Genomic DNA, 18,362 nt, shown 5'->3' on the forward strand with positions numbered 1-18,362 from the left:
GAGAGTGGTTAGTTGACTTTGTTGAAATGAATATATGCATTAAAAATTAAAATAATTTTGCAATTATATATCGTTTGTAGATTAGCCAAAAATAAAGATAAATTCTTTTTTTATAAAAATAATAAATAAAAATGATTTGAGATTTCGAAACTAATGCTTAGTTACAACAAGATATATTAACGATCAACCAAACGGTTGCTCCCTGTCGCTGTCCCTGTCCCTGTCTCTCTGCCGCCAGTCCACTTCAAAGTTTGTCAAACAGAGCTACTTCGTTAATATAAACAGCTTTGGTCAGCCTCAATATCCAATCCAAAAATAAATAAACCAATTAAAATCCAACAATGTTGTCAACTACCAACAACCATGGGCCATCTCGTCCAAGCAATTCTCCCATCTGTCCTCCTCTATATTTAACTAGAGAAATACTACACATCATCCCACACCACACACTTTATATATTAAAATATTATTTTTTATTTTTTTATTTTTTATTTCATTTTATTCTTATTAAACTAATTGAATTATTTTATTTATCATCCACACACTACATATTTATTATAGAAAAAATAAAAAAAATTAAAATAAGTGTGGTGTGTGAAGTATAAGGATGACAAGAAGAATTTTCCATTTAATTTTACCGTGACTAAAAATAAAGATATTTTTAATTAATTTTTATCTATTCAGCTTTGAAAAGAAAAAAATTAATTATTATTTATTTTTTCATCATCTTATAATATAGTATTAGATAATAAATTTCTAAATACAATATAATAAATAGTCTCTAATCATCTAATACCACATCATGAGATGATAATAAGATAATAAAAATTGAAATGATGAATAGCATTACTGGATTGAAAAAAAAAGATGATACATTCTGAAGTTCTTTCCATGACTAATAATTATATATACTTATAAGTAATATTAGATATAATTTTAGAATATATAAAATGCTGTATATTTCCTTTTAAAAAAATAAAAATGACAATAAAAAGTTGGAAAATGCTAAATTCCTCACTCCCAGCTCCTGTTGAGAGCTATTGCTGACAAACCAAAATTTTTTATTTTATTTTATTTTTTATTTTGTGATTAAAATAGTATTTTTTTAATGATGTTATAATTTTTTTTTTTAAAAAATTTAAAAAATGTTATAAAAAACACCTAAAAAATTACAATTTTATAATAACAGTAGCTCCCAGCTGTGAGCAGTGGTTGTGAAAAGTTTATGAAAAGTTTTTTTAAGCAAATCATTGGTTTTCCATACTTTTTAAAAAGAAATGGGCAGAATTTATTCATTTAAAAACTGTACAAATCTATTTCATTAATTTGAGTTGATCGCTTGATAATTATCAATTAAGAAAAATTTTCAATATTCTTTTAAGTTTTATCATCGTGAGATTTTGAATTTTTATATAAATATTAATCTTTTATTAATTTTAAATAGATCATATAATCAAATGTGATAATAACATTTAAAAAAATAAGTATTAGAATAAAAATCATATTGCTTAATCAAATTAATTGAAAAGAAGAAATTGTCTATTTACTAATTAATTATTAGTAACAAATTATTTTTTTAATTAATTATTGAAGAAACTTATTATATTTTTAATTTTTTATACAAAATATTAAATTCATTTCAATTTAAAAAATTAAATTTATTTTAATTTAAAAAAATTAAATTTATCTCAATAAAAATAATAAAATATTTATATTTATATCTTAATTCAACTCAACTTGTTATTCAAGATTAGCTGTTTGAATTATGATTGTATTGGATTCGATTGAAGCAGACACACGAAAAAGACAGAACAAGAAGTGGGACCGCCGAGGAGTTTGAAGGTTGAAGCACACGCATGAGTCATGACAGTGTAGTATCCAATTCAACTCAACTCTCCCAACAGCTCCCCAATCCGAACCAAAATCATAAACAAAAGCGTAACATCAGCCACCTCCCTCTCTCTCTCGCTCCCACTTTTCAAAAAGCTGCACCACTGTCTTTCCTTCTTCCTTTGCATATTCTCTTCCCGCAGTCTCTACCCCTCCTCTCTCTCTCATTGTTATTATTTCTATTGGATAATCAAGTTGAATTGAAGGTATCTGCCTCTATCTGATCCAGGGAATCTCTAATCCTAGGCTCCCCCCGGTATTTACTTATTCACACCTACCCTTCATGATCGGTGAGTCCAAGTCTCCTTATTTGTTTACGTAGTTTTCTGCATCTCTCTCTCCCCAGTAAATTTGAACAAAGACTAGGAAAGGGAACCCGACTAATTAGGGTTTTTGCTCTCGTTGTTTTACCAGTTACCTCTAGTTTTTACTTCAAAGCTGTAATGGGTAATTGCATTTGCTATTGTTCTTCTTTCGTTTTCTGTTAATCTCGTCTATTTTCTTCGAGCTATGCATGTATTTTGTGTTTAATACTATCGTTTCAATTATCTTGATCAGTGTAAGTTGCTTGGTTTGTTTCCCTTGTAGAAGAAAATTTATTTTTTGACTTACGGGGTGACAATATGGAAAGAAGTTGAATTTGAGTTTTCTGAGTTCTATTTGTTTGTGCGGTGATTGTTGTTTGCTGCAATCGGCTGTTTGATTTCCGAGAAAACAATGGAAAAAGAGGTTGTAGACATATTTTGAACCACATCTTGAACCCGAAATTCTTGCTGATTATATTTTATTTTTAAGTAATAATTTAACTTCTCGACTAAGCTGTGTGTGTGAATGTTTCTCTTTATCCGTTTCTTTTCCGTCGCTCCGAAATCATGGAATTTTGAAGAATAAAAATAGTTTGTTGCCCGTGTTTTACTAGATTTTCACTTGTAAAAAAATGTTTTCCTGGATTCTCGGACTGACCAAGCAGATAAACTTTTGAAATGAATTCCTTAATTGAAGTAATGTGGTTTGCAGGCTCTGACCCACAATTTACAGGAGTTTGTGAGGTTTTCTTGATTCCTTTTTTAAGAAGTTACAAATGCACCCGGTGGCTTTGAACTGGCCTCCCCCTCCCCCTCCACTTTATTCTTACAATAGAATGAAGTGCTGTCTTCTTACAGTCATTCTGTGGTTCAACCCTTTTCGAGGTATCTCACTTTTGGTGTTTAACAATGTAGTTGGTCTGAGATTATGACGAGGCTGACCTGTGATTTTGCCGACACCATGCAAAAAGATGCAGTCCCGGCAGTATCTGCTGACGTGATATTTAATTCCAGTCATTTTCCAAATTACAAAATTGGAGCTAACAATCAGATTGTGGAGGCAAAGGATGACCCTAAAGTGCTATCCATGAAGGAAGTTGTAGCTCGTGAGACTGCACAACTTTTGGAACAGCAGAAACGCCTCTCAGTTCGTGACCTCGCCAGTAAATTTGAGAAGGGGTTAGCTGCAGCTGCTAAGTTATCTGAAGAGGTTAAGTTTTACGTAAATTTTTTTATGTTTTTTTGTAATGTTAAGAAACGGTGTTCTATTTGTGTTTGCGTGGGACTTTTTAATTATTTTCTCATAATTTTTTTTTTTAATATCACCTTGTTCTTTTCTCAATTTGTTTTTCTATTTTTTTTTCTCCTGAGCTCTTGGTTACTGAGAAAACTTTTAGAAAATTTAATAACGCAGTTAAGATATGCCAAGTAGCAGTTCTAATTGCAGTTGAAAGAACAGTCTATTTACAGTGTAAACAACTTGGAAGACTCTTGGTTTGTTTCATTTTAGAATCCTACTTTTATTCTATTTATCAAAAAAAAAAAGAATCCTACTTTTATTCTGTTGTTTTTGTGTTCAATTGGCAAGAATAAGAATTATTTCTGAAGAGAGTGGATGATAGAGCAAACCAACTTATAATTCAGTTATTTGTAAACTTCAGGCTAGGCTGAGGGAGGCAGCTTCATTGGAGAAACACGTTCTTTTGAAGAAGCTTAGGGATGCACTGGAATCTTTAAAAGGGCGTGTGGCTGGTAGAAACAAGGATGATGTAGAGGAGGCTATTTCTATGGTTGGTTTCTATATCATCCTCCATTTTATTTGGGTTTTTTTCTTTCAGTATTCTTTTTTTTTATAGGTTTTCTTTCTGTATTCTTATGCCACACATATAACTTTTTCAGTTGGTTACTTGATTCTCTTGGTGAGTTAGGTTTTTTCATCATATAAATATTATAGATGACACTTATAAAAAATATTATAGATGATAATATTTTCCATGTAAAACTTACCTATAAAAAAAATATTTTCCACTTAAAACTGTAATGATTCTTTCCAAATTGCTGCTTGTATTTCTCCTGTTAATGATTCTTCCTGTTGGTTAGATTTCTTGTTAATATAAGTACTATAGCCAATTTTATATTCCATGTGAAGCAAGTAATCGTTGCCAAATCGTTGCCACTTCTTCTAGGTGCAGGCTTTGGCAGTTCAGCTGACTCAAAGGGAAGGGGAGCTATTACAAGAGAAGGCAGAAGTGAAGAAACTAGCAAATTTTCTTAAGCAGGTGAGATGAACTTCTTTCGAATCTGGGTGATAGATCTGGGTTTGTGTTGTGCATTTTCATCAATAAAATTATTTTACGTACTGAAATCAATTCTAATACATCTTATTAACTGAAAGAATTGAATGAATAATTGTCTTAGTGCTTGTGTGGAGCTATTAAAGAATGATCTGCTTTTTAAGTAGGTTGAGAGTATTGTCATTCGTAAAAAAAATATGAAATGTCTAATTGAGATGCTTTGACAGCTATTATCACATATCTAATCCACTGGAAGTTGTATTATTGGACAATGTCATCCGCTTGGTACATAGTGATGTCTCCAAGCATCTTAGAGTTGATAAGGTTTTGGATGTCTAAGTTTGAACAAAGGGAAGATGGAAAGCTAATTTATTTTCCCAGTTCTTAAAATACTTTCATCTTGGTATAAAATCGATATATTTCTAGTTTCCCTGTGGCCCGGAGTTGGAGGCTATCTAGATTTGAATCAAAAGAGTTGGCCCACCTATATTTAGACCCTTTCCCTCTTCTTCTGGATTGGAGTGGTATTCATAGTGGTAAAAGATATTCCAAATTTGAAAATATGTGGTTAAAGACTGGAGGTTTGTTGAAAAGATTAGACAGAGGTGGTCATCATGCCACTTTTAAGGATCCCCAAGTTACTTGTTGACCTAGAACTTAAGGCTTTAAACGGGGACTTAAGCAGGAAATAATTTTTGGAATGTGTAACATCAGGTAAAGTCTCTTATGGATGAGTTGTAAGCTTTTGATAGGATGGAAGGAGTAAGACATTTAAGTGGAGATGAGAAGATGGGTAAAAATTAGGTAATGCATGACTTGAGCTGGTTGCATTATTGGAGGAGATATGCTGGAGCCAGAAGTCAAGAGATACATGGTTGAAAGAAGGCAATAAGTGGACAGCTTTTTCATCAAATTAGCTGACTCGAATCAGAGAAACAAATCTATCTGTTGAGGCTCAATTCCTAGCGGTAAAGAATAGATTAGGAATCATATTGCGTAATTTTTTGGTAGTGTATTTACTGAACAGCTTTATTGGAGACCCCTGCTCGAGGGATCAGCTTTTAAAATGGGGAATAGACGGCAGTGTGGCTTGAGAGATGTTTTGAGGACATTGAGGTACACAAAGTAGTGAATGCCTTGAACAGTGAAAAGGCCCTTGACTCAGATGGTTTCTCTATGGCTTTCTTTCAGGACAGTGGCAGGTGGTTAGAAAGCATTATGCAAGTATTTCAGGATCTACATGCCAGCAGTAAATTTGGGAAAAAACCTTAATTCTACCTTTATCACTCTTATACCAAAAAAATTTGGAAAGTGTATCTTAAGAATTACAGGCCTGTAAATTTGGTGAGTGGGATTGACATGATCATTTCTAAGTTTTTGCTAATAGGTTGTCTTTGGTGGTTGAAAAGGTCATTTTGAAGCCACATAATACATTTGTTAAGAGGTAGACATATTTTAGATTCTGCTCTTTATAGCTAATGAGAGCCTTGGGTTATATGCAAAGTGGACATTGAGAAGGCACATGGTCACGTCAATTGGAAATTTCTTCTATACTCACTGTGGTTGTAACACCCCCTCCTGTAGGCTAGGGGTGTCATATGACACATAACTCGCACCAGGCAAGAGACCCGCATAATTAATAAATACTTCATTAAATCATAAAAATCCTTCAATTGAACCAAGTCATAAAAACATAATCAGAGCCTTAATTGCGGAAGGAAATAAACAAATAAACAATTAATAGTAAATCTATACTAACTAGTCTAGGTAGTGGCGTAAAGTTCTCGAAACTAGATTTTTCCATCCAATCTTGACCCACCTGCTTGTCGTCTTGAACATCTTCCTCATTTGGGTGGTTAAAAGATAAGAACAAACTAAAATGAGTCGAAGACTCAATTAGTGCATACCATACCATAAACATAATTTAAACATGGATTTCTAAAAATCATAATTGAATCATTAATATATCATAGGAAAGCAAATAATGTGAAACATAAGCATCATTGGGTCATGCCCAAAAGCAATGTGGATCTTTTTTATACCTTGAAAGGGTTAAGTAGCAGTCCGCAGATCATTGCAGTGTAGAAGATGGTTTCTACTTGCTTCATTTGGTGTATTTGGAAGGAAAGAAATGACAATATTTATAAGAAATGCAAATGTACGTTAACCCTTAGGAGTTGGCTCAAGTGGTAAGGGCCTTGGTCTTGTTGGCAAGCTCCCTCCAAGTCGGTTTGAATCCTTGGGTGCAAACAATTTCTAGGGATCATCATAATGGGGGAATTTTTCCTTGAATGACCCAGGTGCACTTTTGGGAAACTACTTGACGAGGGCTTGTGCACCCCTGAGATTAGTTGGGACTTTGTTCCCGAACACCCAGTGCCAATGAAAAAATAAATTCAAATGTATGTTGGAAGAGCCTAAAACTTCTTTTAATCAACACCCTTCTCATGTGGACTGTTTCTGTTGACTTTAATGGGCTAAAGTTGCATGATTTTTTTTTGTATCTTTTGCTTCTAAATGTGCGTCTCTCATTTATACTTCCTGTGAACTCAAGTTTCACCTTTCGCGCTTTATAATTAAGATCATTATTACTTATCAAAAAAAGAAATGCAATATATTGTTAAGAAATTCTATGAATAAAATTCCTTGATTACCTATCAAAAAAAAAAAAAGGTTCCCAACATGTAACACCTTACAGTACCTGATATAGTTGCAGAAGTACTGTCAAGGTCTTGTTCCTGTAATAGATCCTAGTGTGTAATAAGTTGCATAATTTTCCATGGTCTCCTTCTCTATCTCTGTCGAGATACTTTTGTTTCTTTAACTTTTTAACTCTTTGTTACTCAACCCATCTATCAAAATACTCCAGATTCCCTTTTCTGGGTGTCTCAAAATACTTGTCCATTGTCAAAAGTCAAGCATAACTTTATATACTTTCCTACCATAACCTTTATCAATTAATTATTTAAAGAGTTGTGATGCAATCTTTTATTCGTTTTAATGTAAAGGTAAGGGCAAGATTGCATTGTAGTGTATGAAAAATAAGTGGGAAAGCATTTAATTCTCTTTGGTAAAATTTATGTTTTTTCCCCGTTCACGTTCCACACATTTTTGCCTCACATTCAAGTACTTTGTACAGAAGGGGAAGAAAAAGATATGCCCTGATTCTATTACTATTATAAATCTAAAATTATCATTTTTTAAAGCTTGTTTTCCATTAGGACTAAACATATATCAGTTTTTTTTCTCCAGTTTGCTCAGGCCTTTTGGTCCTTGTGATACCACACAAAGCCTGCCCTCTCTCTTTCTCTCAAAAAAAAAAAAAAAACTTGTTTCGTTATTTTTGCCAGTTGTGTTCCTTAAAACATTTACTCACTTTAGCCTTTTTGTTATTAATATTTCATGATTATAAGTATAAAAAATTGATATTTTATGATTATAAATGCTTATTTATCTCTTACTTTTTAGCCCTTGCACTAAAAGGCTTTTTTTTTTTATCCCTCCATTGAGTGTTTGGATCCATTTTTAGTCCATGCACAGAAATGCCTCTTTTGTGTTGCCCGCTATTGAATGTTTAGATCCAATTGTAGGCTTCAGAAGATACTAAAAGACTTGTTGATGAGGAAAGAGCTTTTGCTCGTGCTGAAATAGACAATGCTAGAGCAGTAGTCCTGAGAGTGGAGGGGGCCCTTCAAGAACAAGATCGAATGACTCGTGGTTCTGGAAAGCAGGTATATATTATGTCTATTTTCAGGAGTGCTTACTATCACATTTTAATATAGTCTTTGAGCTTCCAAAAAGTTGCAATGTGAAAGTTCCCCCCTAGGGGTTGGCTCAAGTGGTAAAGGCCTTGGTCTTGGCGGTATGCTCCCTCCAGATCTAAGGTTCAAATCCTCTTGGGTGCAAACAATTTTTAGGGGCCATCGGACTGGGAGAACTTCCCATTGAATTACCCAAGGTGCACTTGCGGGAAACTTCTTACTGAGGGCCTGTGCACTCTTGAAATTAGTTGGGACTTTGTTTTCGAACGCCTGGTGCCAATAAAAAAAGAAGTTCCATCAAGATTTGGCTTCTAATAGTATGCCACATGGTATATTTTTCAGTAGTTTGTGGATGCAATGCGTCAAAATTTTTATTTTGAGGTTTACATTGCAAAGGAAATGGTAATTCAGGGGCAAAGTGTTAGTATTCAATATCTTTTTAAGTTCTCTATAGTGGTGTATAGTAGCGTATGCCAATGTGAAAACTAAAGATTAATTGATATGGCATACCTACCTTTATTGTCTAATTGTTCTTTTGAACAAATAATTTTTATTTGTGACTTTTAGGACTTGGATGAACTGATGAAGGAGGTCCAAGAGGCTAGACGAATCAAAATGCTGCATCAGCCAAGCAAGGTGTGTGCACACGTGCATTGTCTTTTTTTTTTTTAATACTTTTTCTATTTTTGAATTTTTTTTTTCTAATTGTAATATGCACATATATGGGTTTCCACGTGTTTCTCCTTTGTAGACCTGTTCATCTTACCATGTTTTGTTGTAATTCATCCTAACATCTTAAGTGTTGCACATTTTGTTTGGTTTGGTAGCTATTTAGTTCATCTGAATATGAGTTGACTGTTTTGCACTGTCGTGTTCCATATGAACTACTAAACATACAGTTCAGCAATGGACAATTTATTCGTGAAGAGTTCCTATCATCTATCAAGTTTCTGTAGGTCGAAATGACTTTCTAGGGTGGATGGAGCTCTTGGGGTTATGGTGTGAGCATATTAAATTGAATCTTAGCTATACGGATCTCTTGTTTCCTTTTCCTGACAATAAATGTTTCCAAAAGTGAGGTTCTTGCCTATCGATAGATGACTGGTTTCTTCCATGCTCCAATCATTTGAAACTGAATTATTTGTTTTTTTTTTTCATTGGTAAACAAAAATTTTTTGATCATAAGAATAGGCAAAAGTCCAGGTATACAAGACATATACAAGAGTGTCACCTGAGCATGCTAGTTTAGCAATATAAGAAATTCATGAAAATTCATTCCATTGAAATCAATTACAACTGACCAATGAAGTAATGTATTAAAAAAGAATTTCCTAAGCTCTTCCATTGGTCGTTCTCAATCTTCGAAGATTCTGTATTTCCTTTCCCTCCAAATGCACCACCATAAGCATATTGGGACCATCTTCCATATTGCTGCAATACAAGAGTTACCCTGAAGGCCTCTCCAAGATGCTAAGAGATCAATCACCTTTCTCGGCATCACTTCTAAATGGCAAAGCTGGATGCTTAGATGAGATGATCAGCAACAGTGACTTTTTCCACCTTTATAATCTTTTCTGTATTCCCTCCTACGTTTCTAGCATTCACAGATATTCTTAAAGCTTTGTACTGAAAGATGGCTCATCTTCCTTTTTGGTAGTAAAATTTATTGTTCTCTAGCCATGTGGTTATTTATTTATTTATTTCTTAGTCATAAATGCTCTTTGTTTATATTTTTAAATTATCAACTGGATGCTATTCTCAATAATGAGTGATTAAAACATTGATTTCCAGGTTATGGACATGGAGCTTGAGCTTAGAGCATTAAGGGCACAACTTGCAGAGAAGTCTAAGCATTCCCTCCGGCTACAGAAAGAGGTTTGTTTATTGTTTTGCCCTATGTTTGCAGGTTTGGGTAAAATCTCGTGAGTTTTAAAAGCATTGGCTTAATATAGGTTAAATTATCAAAAAAAATATAGGATAAATAGGTGTTCTCTTTGTATACTTTACTAGGGCTATGCCTATTTACTTCTATCAACAAAATTTTATTTTACCTATAGGTTAATACATTTTTCTTTTAATGATACTCAGTATTGTTACTTATGAAAGAAAAATTATATGTTAAGATATGCCTAGTTTATTGGCAGCGCTTGTTTCCCCCCGCCCCCGGCGCGCAGGGGTGAATTAATTAAATATGAGGTATACTGCTTTACCTTTGCAGTTTTCCTCCAGTTTTTTAGATTTCTTGAGGTATACTGCTTTACCTTTGCAGTTTTCCTCCAGTTTTTTAGATTTCTATTTTTCATGTTTACTTTCTCTGAAGTTTCTTGTATTTATTATTATTTTTCTATTGTTAATATATCAATCTTTCTTGAATTAATTGGTTTTTCCATAGTTCAAGTCTTGTAAGGGAGCCAAGTGCTAAGTGCATGCATGGCAATGATGTGAAGTTCTAGTCTGACCATATTAGGTCCATGGATGTGGCTTCTTAACTTTAAAAGTTTGTAGCAAGCTACAAAATAATATATATATATATATATATATATATTGGGTAAAGAGTTGCAGAAATTTGAATAGGAATAAGCATTTGTTCCAATGGAAAGCTTGCCATCTACTTATTTGTTATATCCTTTGTATACGTTATAGATGCCTGTGTAGGGTACTTGAAATGAAAAAAGTATTGTGTCTATTGATTATCTGATCTGAGCCAACAAATCATCAGCCCCCTTCTCTGATTTCATGTGGCCAGAATTGATAAATATTGTTGTTTTGTTGGGGTATGCTGATCTATTCTTTTATTGTTATTTTTATTAATCTTTTGAGGACCGTGGGCGGAAGATGGATGAGCTTAAAACTTTCCTCTTCAATGCTCTGTACCTTTGGGAAGTTGGGAATAGGTTAATGGGCGGAATTTTCATCATTTCCTTGTATCTTGTTCTATTTCTAAATAGGTGTTTCGCTTGTATACATTTTGTGTACTTGGGTTATACCTTTTGTTTTTCAATAAAATTTCCTATTGCAGGTAAAAAAAAAAAAAAAAAAAACCATTGACTTTTTTTTTTTCTTTTTTGTCTTCTCGCTTGGAAATGCAAGTTTCTTCATTAATTTGGTGTGCCCTTAATGTTTTACTCATACCTTCTACAGCTGGCAACGAGCAAGAGAGTTGTGGAAAACAGTTCCCATTTATTTGAATTAGATGGGCACGAAGCTTTAGGTTCATACTTGCGCATTCAACCTTGCTCTGATAATGCTCCAGAAATGTCTAAATGTTTGATTCAATGGTATCGTGTATCAGCTGAAGGTGGCAAGAAGGAGCTTATATCAGGTATATGTGAAGTAATATTGATTTTCACACTCTGGACTTTTGTGCTGTCTTTTGTGTATAGATAACCATAGTGATTGCCCTATCATGTTACCATCTAAATACATTCCAAGTTTATGACAGATTTATGATTTTTCCTTCACGCTTTTTTCTTTTTGCCTTTTTGTAGCAAAATTTCATGGGCATATCAGAATTATTGTTCTTAAGAGTATGAGAATGGAAGGGATTGGACTCTCATTTGTGCCTTAGTAGTCAGGGATTGGAATACCATCGAAGGTCTTTGGCACATACTCCCTAACAAACATAAAATATTCACATAATTCTAAAGACTATAGGAAAGAAGTTTTTTTTGGTTAATTCTCAATTTTATTCAAACTATTTCAACAGGCCAGTAGATATACACTTGTGTGGGAAAAATATTGGAATCTTGCTGACGTGGTTTCCTTTTTGTGCCTGGTATGCAACTGCAGTAATGTGAGCTTAAATATTAACATTGCCTCTAGATGCGGTGAGATTAAATTGGTGGGTGGTGGTAATGAAAAAACTCATGTTGGCCTATAATACAAAGTGGGGCATGGTCTTAGTTTAGGAATGAGATAACAGGTTGAAGGGTCCCTAGTTAAGACCTAGGCAAAAAATTGTATACCTACGGGCAAAGCTTGTTGGGGAGAGTCTCCAGGGTCCGGAGAGATTTATTTAGTGCAATCCTGCATAGGCAGGCATAGTTCATTCATCCAGAGTGAGGGAAAATGAACAGTGAAGCTCAGCTACATCCTTCCTTGATTAATCTCAGTGCCTTCAAAAAATCACCACCCCACTATATACTTCATAAATATTATGCCTGCGTACCATTTACCCTTGAACTTGCTCCATTTAGGTTCAAGTTTTGAATCTATCTTAAAGGTGAAACTCTATCAATTGCTTGAGGTGGATCATTATTGTTGCTCAAAACAGTAGTGGCTTAAGCTTGGTGGTGAGAGAGAGGTAAGCCACTGATTCAGATATTTGGCTTGGGGGGACAGTGATTAAATTGACTGGAGGCAGCCTAGAATGTTATGTCAAAAAAATATAATCAGAATTTCTTCCATGAATGCTTGGGTGCTATGGTGCAGATCTCTCCAGCTAAGATCTTTTCTGGCATTTTTTTTCTCCCTGTACTAAGGGCATGTTTGGATGCTTAAAAGTATCTCACAATTTTGTGAATAGTAGTAGAATGGTTTGAGTGAAGATGTTTTATTGGATTTTGGGAAAGGAGAGAGAAAAAATTGAATAAAAATATATTTTAAAATAAGTATTGTATTGGAGTTTGTGAAAGAGAATAGATAAGTACAAAATTGTTTGAATGTAATTTTTTAATATTTTTGTTTGAAGTTTGTAAAAGTTGTATTATTTGTAATGATTGGGTAATGATTAGATGTAAAAGTTGAAAATTTGAAATTGAAAGGTGTTGTGTTTGAGTGATGTTTGGTAGTGAAGTTATGAAAAATATTAAGACTTTTGGATATTCTCATGTTTGGCAAACATGCCCTAAGAAATAGGCAAGTAACATGCGAAAATTAATGCAGCTGCCTAGTGGTCGACAGGTCACAAAATCTTATACAAATTTTTCTTTGTATTTGTGGCTGGTTGTCTCTGGTTTTACGTCATAAACACTTTCCTTTTTTACTCACATTAGCTTTTGTGATCATAATCATATGTTAGTTGTGGGTATTATCTTACTTATCAAAAAAAAAAGTTGTGGGTATTATCTTGAATTTATTGCTCCCAGGCATCAAACTTGACACAGCTGCAAAACTTAGCAGTATTATTATCTTTTTAAATATTTCTGATTCAACTTCCCCTATTTCAGGAGCTACCAAATCAATTTATGCTCCTGAGCCTTTTGATGTTGGGAGAATCTTGCAAGCTGACATTGTTTCAGAAGGACAGCAAATCTCATTGAAAACTGCCGGTCCTATTGATCCAGGTCTACTTTTGATCCTTACTCCCATTTGGTGTTTCTTTGATTTTTTTTTTTTTTTTTTTGTTGGTAAGTTTCACATGCATCTAGTGGGTCTTGAACTGACGATGTCACCCTCTACAGTGTCCCATGAGGCCAAAGTTACCATTTGAGTCAGCACTCATTGGCATTGTTCATTCAATTTAGAAATATCATTTTGTGTGGTTTCCATTTCACATCATTTATTCATGTTATTAATATCATGTTCTTGTGATTCTCATATCATTTGCAAAGTATGTTTGTTTGCTTATACTGTTAAAATGAATTGAAAAAGGGCCGATTCTATTTTCTTGAGCAGCTGCTGGTTTGGGAAGCTATGTGGAGGCACTTGTGCGGAAACATGATGTTGAATTCAATGTAGGTTTTCCTAATCCTATTCAACTTTCATTTCTACAGATAACTAAATGTATGTCAGCTTCAATGTCGATAACACTTAAGAGTTTAATTGTAAGGGGGATGTGCATCATTTTATCGTCATCTTGATGATACTGCATTCACCTTTTTCCCTGTAGTGTTTTCTGTTAGCCATGGGTAAAGCTCAGAATGGACCCATTGATTGAATCATGAATTGTGTCGATTTCTGTTTAGATCGAGGCATCAAAGATGCAGTATCCAAGCATCATATAATCCTTTTAAACTTGAAAAAAAATACCAGGTCACAAGCAGATTGAAGGATTGCCTTAGGACGAAGGCATAAAAAAAATCTTGAGGATAGTTAAATTGTAGTCTTGTCAGGCTTATGCTTTGTGAACTGAGGTGAGTTGAAAGATGCATCTTTTGCACCCTTTTGGCCTTTTTATTTTCTTTTAAGTGGCTATCCACTGTTCCCTTTACTATCACAACCTACTTTTAAATATATTGGCTCCTCATCTGAAGAAAAAAGGAATCATATTTGACCCAATTCTTAGGTTTTTGGTGCACTTTGTGTAAAATATCCACATCCAATCTCTGTCTGTGATGGTGAATTTATCCTCTTAGTATGCCATTTATGCTAAATACTCTTAAAAATGTAACAGCTGAACAATTTAATTGTTAAACCATTTGAAGAGGCTTTGGAAGAGGCATGATTTAGGTGTTTAAGCCGCAAAAGTTGTAGGCAAGGATGCAGATTTAGTGTCTTGTTTTCTGACTCTTAGGAGAATGTTCCCCCATCGTATGAGTTGAGAATGGACAAGAAAAGTTGCCTCTGGGATGATGAGTCAAGATACAAAAGAAATTACCAACTGGTTGTATTTTTTTCTCTCAACTCTATGCTCTGCCAATCATCATTACTTCGGGCATCAGAACCTGGTGAGCAGAGTTTTTGGTATGGGTGGACCTTGGTTTCAAGCTCACTGGTGCATTCTGTGCCATTGAGGAATCTTTGCCCATGCAGTTCGTCAAGGTATTGAGTTGACCCAGGTTGAGTTCTGTTGGATGATTTGACTGCCAAAATCTCAACAGACTGAATCTCCTTTTGTTCCCCAGCAAAAGTAGCTGCCAGAGCTTTGCAACCCTTCTGGAGCTTCGTCTGAGGTCACCCTAGTGGAGCTCCCATTGCTATCTGCCGATCTTTGCTTTGCCCTGATTACAGGACTCTAAGCTGACTCAATTCGTGGCGCCTTCCAATGAAGAAAAACCTTAGAATTGGGTTGGCTGTCTTCATCGAAAAGCCAATATTTACAAAAACAGAAAAAGCATCATTTGCGCAGGTTGAGAAAAGTTTAATTGAATCTGAAGCAGGGATTGAAGGAAACAAGAAAGGGAGCAATAAGTCTAAAAGAAAAAAGGAGAAATATTTGAAAAGGAGCTACTGTGATCTCCTTGAGCAATGGTCCTCTTCTCTGGTGTTGTAGCAAGAATGCGGGGTAAAGCTGAATTGACCATTTTGTGATGAAAATGAGGGCTTAGACAAGTAGTTCTTGGATGCAGAGGATTGGAGTGAAATCAGAAGACTTTGGGAAATTTAATCAATTTGAAGATGAAAATAAGGTTCTGTGTGAATTTCCTGTTAAATTAGTGATGTTTCTGCATTTTGACTAATGAAAGTGGGGTTATAGATTTTTATAGGTGAGATGGACAGTAGATGCGAGAATAAGAGAATCAGGAAGGGGATTCTAAATGGGCACAGATCTATTAAGTGTGTGCAATTCTTTTGGGGGTTGTTGGGGTGGAGGCCTGTCCATGGTCATGTTATTTAGGTTTCAGATAGTGGGGCAATAATCCTCTTTTTTTTTTTTTTTTTCTTTTTTCCTGACATATGTGAGAGGGACATGTTGGTCAGCTTGGTGCACATCGGTATCCCAACCTTCTAAACTAAGTTCACGGATTGCAGAAGTGTGAATGGTTCTTATCTGCTTCATATGGTATATAGGGAGGGAAGAAATAAAAGAAGTTTTGGAGACCGTGAAGGGGCAATGGAGGAGCTCAAGATCTTCTTCAATACTTCATAGAGGCCTCTTTTAAAATTGTGCCAGATAATTTCTGGACAGCTTAACGTCTATTCTATAGACTTTAATGGGCTTAATTCTCATGATTTTAGTGTATATTTCCTATTTGTAGGTGGCTTGCCATATATATCTTATGTACTGATAACTAAGCACTGAAAAAAAACTAAGCATTGATAAAATTTTGGTTTTTGACATTTGCCGCATCAAACTGAACTGCCAAACATGCAGAAACCAATTGAAATGGGCCGAGCCGATTTGGTTGTCAGTCAATTGGTTGGTTTAGTCCAGTTTGTGTGAACATCTAGTCGTTTTTTTAAATGTATTTTAATCGGATGGTGGGGAATTGCTGAGCTTATTTTTATCACCTGCGATATGGTCTCAGTTTGTGTGAACATCTAGTCGTTATTTTTTTAAATGTATTTTTAATCGGATAGTGGGGAATTGCTGAGCTTATTTTTATCACCTGCGGTATGGTCTCAGTTTGTGTGAACATCTAGTCGTTATTTTTTTTAAATGTATTTTAATCGGATAGTGGGGAATTGCTGAGTTTATTTTTATCACCTGCGGTTTGGTCTCTTATGACTGGGTTTTTCATACTTTACAGGTCGTTGTTACCCAGATGAATGGTAAAAATTACCAGTCAGAATCCATTCATGTTCTACATGTGGGAAAGATGAGGATAAAGTTATGTAAAGGAAAGACCACAATTGCTAAAGAATACTATTCATCTGCGATGCAGGTATAGAAAGTGTTGTGTGAGGGATTGAATAGAGAAATGCTTTAGCCAAAAAAGGATTTCACAAAAGTAAACTTATAAACTAATGTGGCGTGATGTGGTATGTCAGATTATAAAATTACTTTTATTATAAAGTAAATCTAACGTATCACATGAAGCCACGGCAGTTTGTGAGTTTGCTTTTATGAAATCTCGTTATGGCTGAAGCACTACTCGATCAAATATAGTTAAGCACATGGAATATGTGGGTATATATATACATTGAGATATTGCTGGTAACCGTATTGGATCATCTTGAAATATTTGTCGGAAAATATGTTAAAAAAGCTTACCATTGAAACCTTGAGGCTCCCAAGAGACACAAGGGGAAAAAAAGGTAGCCAAATCAACATCAAACAAACTGGTTAGAGAATGACAGCTTTTTAAACATTTCGCAACAATGCAAGCTTCATTTCTTAATTTGCAGCGAGCCATCCATGACAACCTCCAAAATATGGAAAAATAACATCCAGCAAAGTATGTTTTTTCTCTCATAGAACTGAGTTTTAAAATAAGTGTAAAAGATGTTCCTAATCCAGCTCTCTCTCTCTCTCTCTCTGGTGTGCATATGCTTTAATTATGGTTAGCTGATTAAACATTTTTCAAGAACCTAGTTCTAGACCTGCATCTTTGGTACCCAACCACTCTTAACTGGAATACCCTTTTTACATTTTTTCCTCTCTGGTTTTTTCCTGCATCTTTTTTTTTTTTTATCAAAACCAAGTTTTCCTTTCAATATTACCTCTCGTAAGTGTCTTAGGTGGGTCTGATTATCTTAAGTTCTTTGCTACTAATTTAGTGGAGATTTTCTGTGATTGTGATGTGGTTATGGGAGACCATTATTTATTCTAGCCTTTCCCTTGGTAACAGGCTTGGGTTTTTGTGTTTAAGAAAGTAAAAGTGCTTTTCCTTTGTCTCAACTGGTATAAGTTACATCTCATGCCAGTTATTCCTGATTCTATTCTTTCATGCTTTAGCTATGTGGAGTTAGAGGAGGTGGGAATGCTGCAGCCCAGGCATTGTTTTGGCAAGCAAAGAAAGGACTTTCCTTTGTAATAGCCTTTGAATCAGAGAGAGAGAGGAATGCAGCCATTATGCTGGCCAGGAGGTTTGCGTTTGACTGTAATGTATGTGCTCTCTAAATTCTTTCAAGCAACATACCTTATATTAAAACTTCTAGTTATCAGTTTTGTCTCTCTTCTTCCCCCGCCCTCATCTTTTGTATAATCGATTGCAAACACTTAAAATGCCAGATCATACTAGCTGGGCCAGATGACAGAGCTTCTTTGGGAAACTAACCAAACTTCGAGGATCTTACTTCCACTAAATTGTAATTAATTGTGTCTTTCCCCTGTATCATGTATCATAAGTGTGCAAATAGTAGAGATGGCGCTGTATAATTGTAAGATGGGTTTCGGCAGTTTTTTTCACCAACACCAGGGCATTTTTTTTGTTTGCCGTTTTTTCCAGAGTGTCAACTAAGTTTTCTACTTCTGTCAGAAAAATGGCTGCAGCTAATTGTAAATCTCTAAGACATTACATGAGGTTTTGAATGATTGATATATTGGAAGACTGGTGCTTGATTGATCA

The 18,362-nt window shown here is 34.7% G+C and overlaps 1 protein-coding gene across 3 annotated transcripts; it reads left to right on the forward strand.

Moving 5' to 3' along the window:
- Window positions 1-1,865: 1,865 nt before the first annotated feature.
- LOC122292763 (stomatal closure-related actin-binding protein 1-like) lies at window positions 1,866-18,362 on the forward strand. Of its 3 annotated transcripts, XM_043101252.1 has the most exons (14): window positions 1,866-2,180; window positions 2,908-2,980; window positions 3,111-3,405; window positions 3,857-3,985; window positions 4,382-4,474; window positions 8,080-8,220; window positions 8,818-8,886; window positions 10,042-10,125; window positions 11,392-11,572; window positions 13,419-13,535; window positions 13,867-13,925; window positions 16,602-16,736; window positions 17,750-17,899; window positions 18,026-18,362. In XM_043101252.1, the coding sequence occupies exons 1-14, from the start codon at window positions 2,174-2,176 to the stop codon at window positions 18,068-18,070; spliced, it is 1,578 nt and encodes a 525-aa protein (XP_042957186.1). In that variant the 5' UTR covers window positions 1,866-2,173; the 3' UTR covers window positions 18,071-18,362. The 3 variants fall into 3 exon arrangements, with proteins under 3 accessions (XP_042957186.1, XP_042957187.1, XP_042957188.1); XM_043101253.1 differs by lacking the exon at window positions 2,908-2,980 and having other exon boundaries at window positions 1,867-2,180; XM_043101254.1 differs by lacking the exons at window positions 1,866-2,180; window positions 2,908-2,980 and adding an exon at window positions 2,314-2,337.

Source organism: Carya illinoinensis, chromosome 13 (genome assembly GCF_018687715.1).
Source record: "Carya illinoinensis cultivar Pawnee chromosome 13, C.illinoinensisPawnee_v1, whole genome shotgun sequence".
In the NCBI taxonomy this organism is placed as follows: domain Eukaryota; kingdom Viridiplantae; phylum Streptophyta; class Magnoliopsida; order Fagales; family Juglandaceae; genus Carya; species Carya illinoinensis.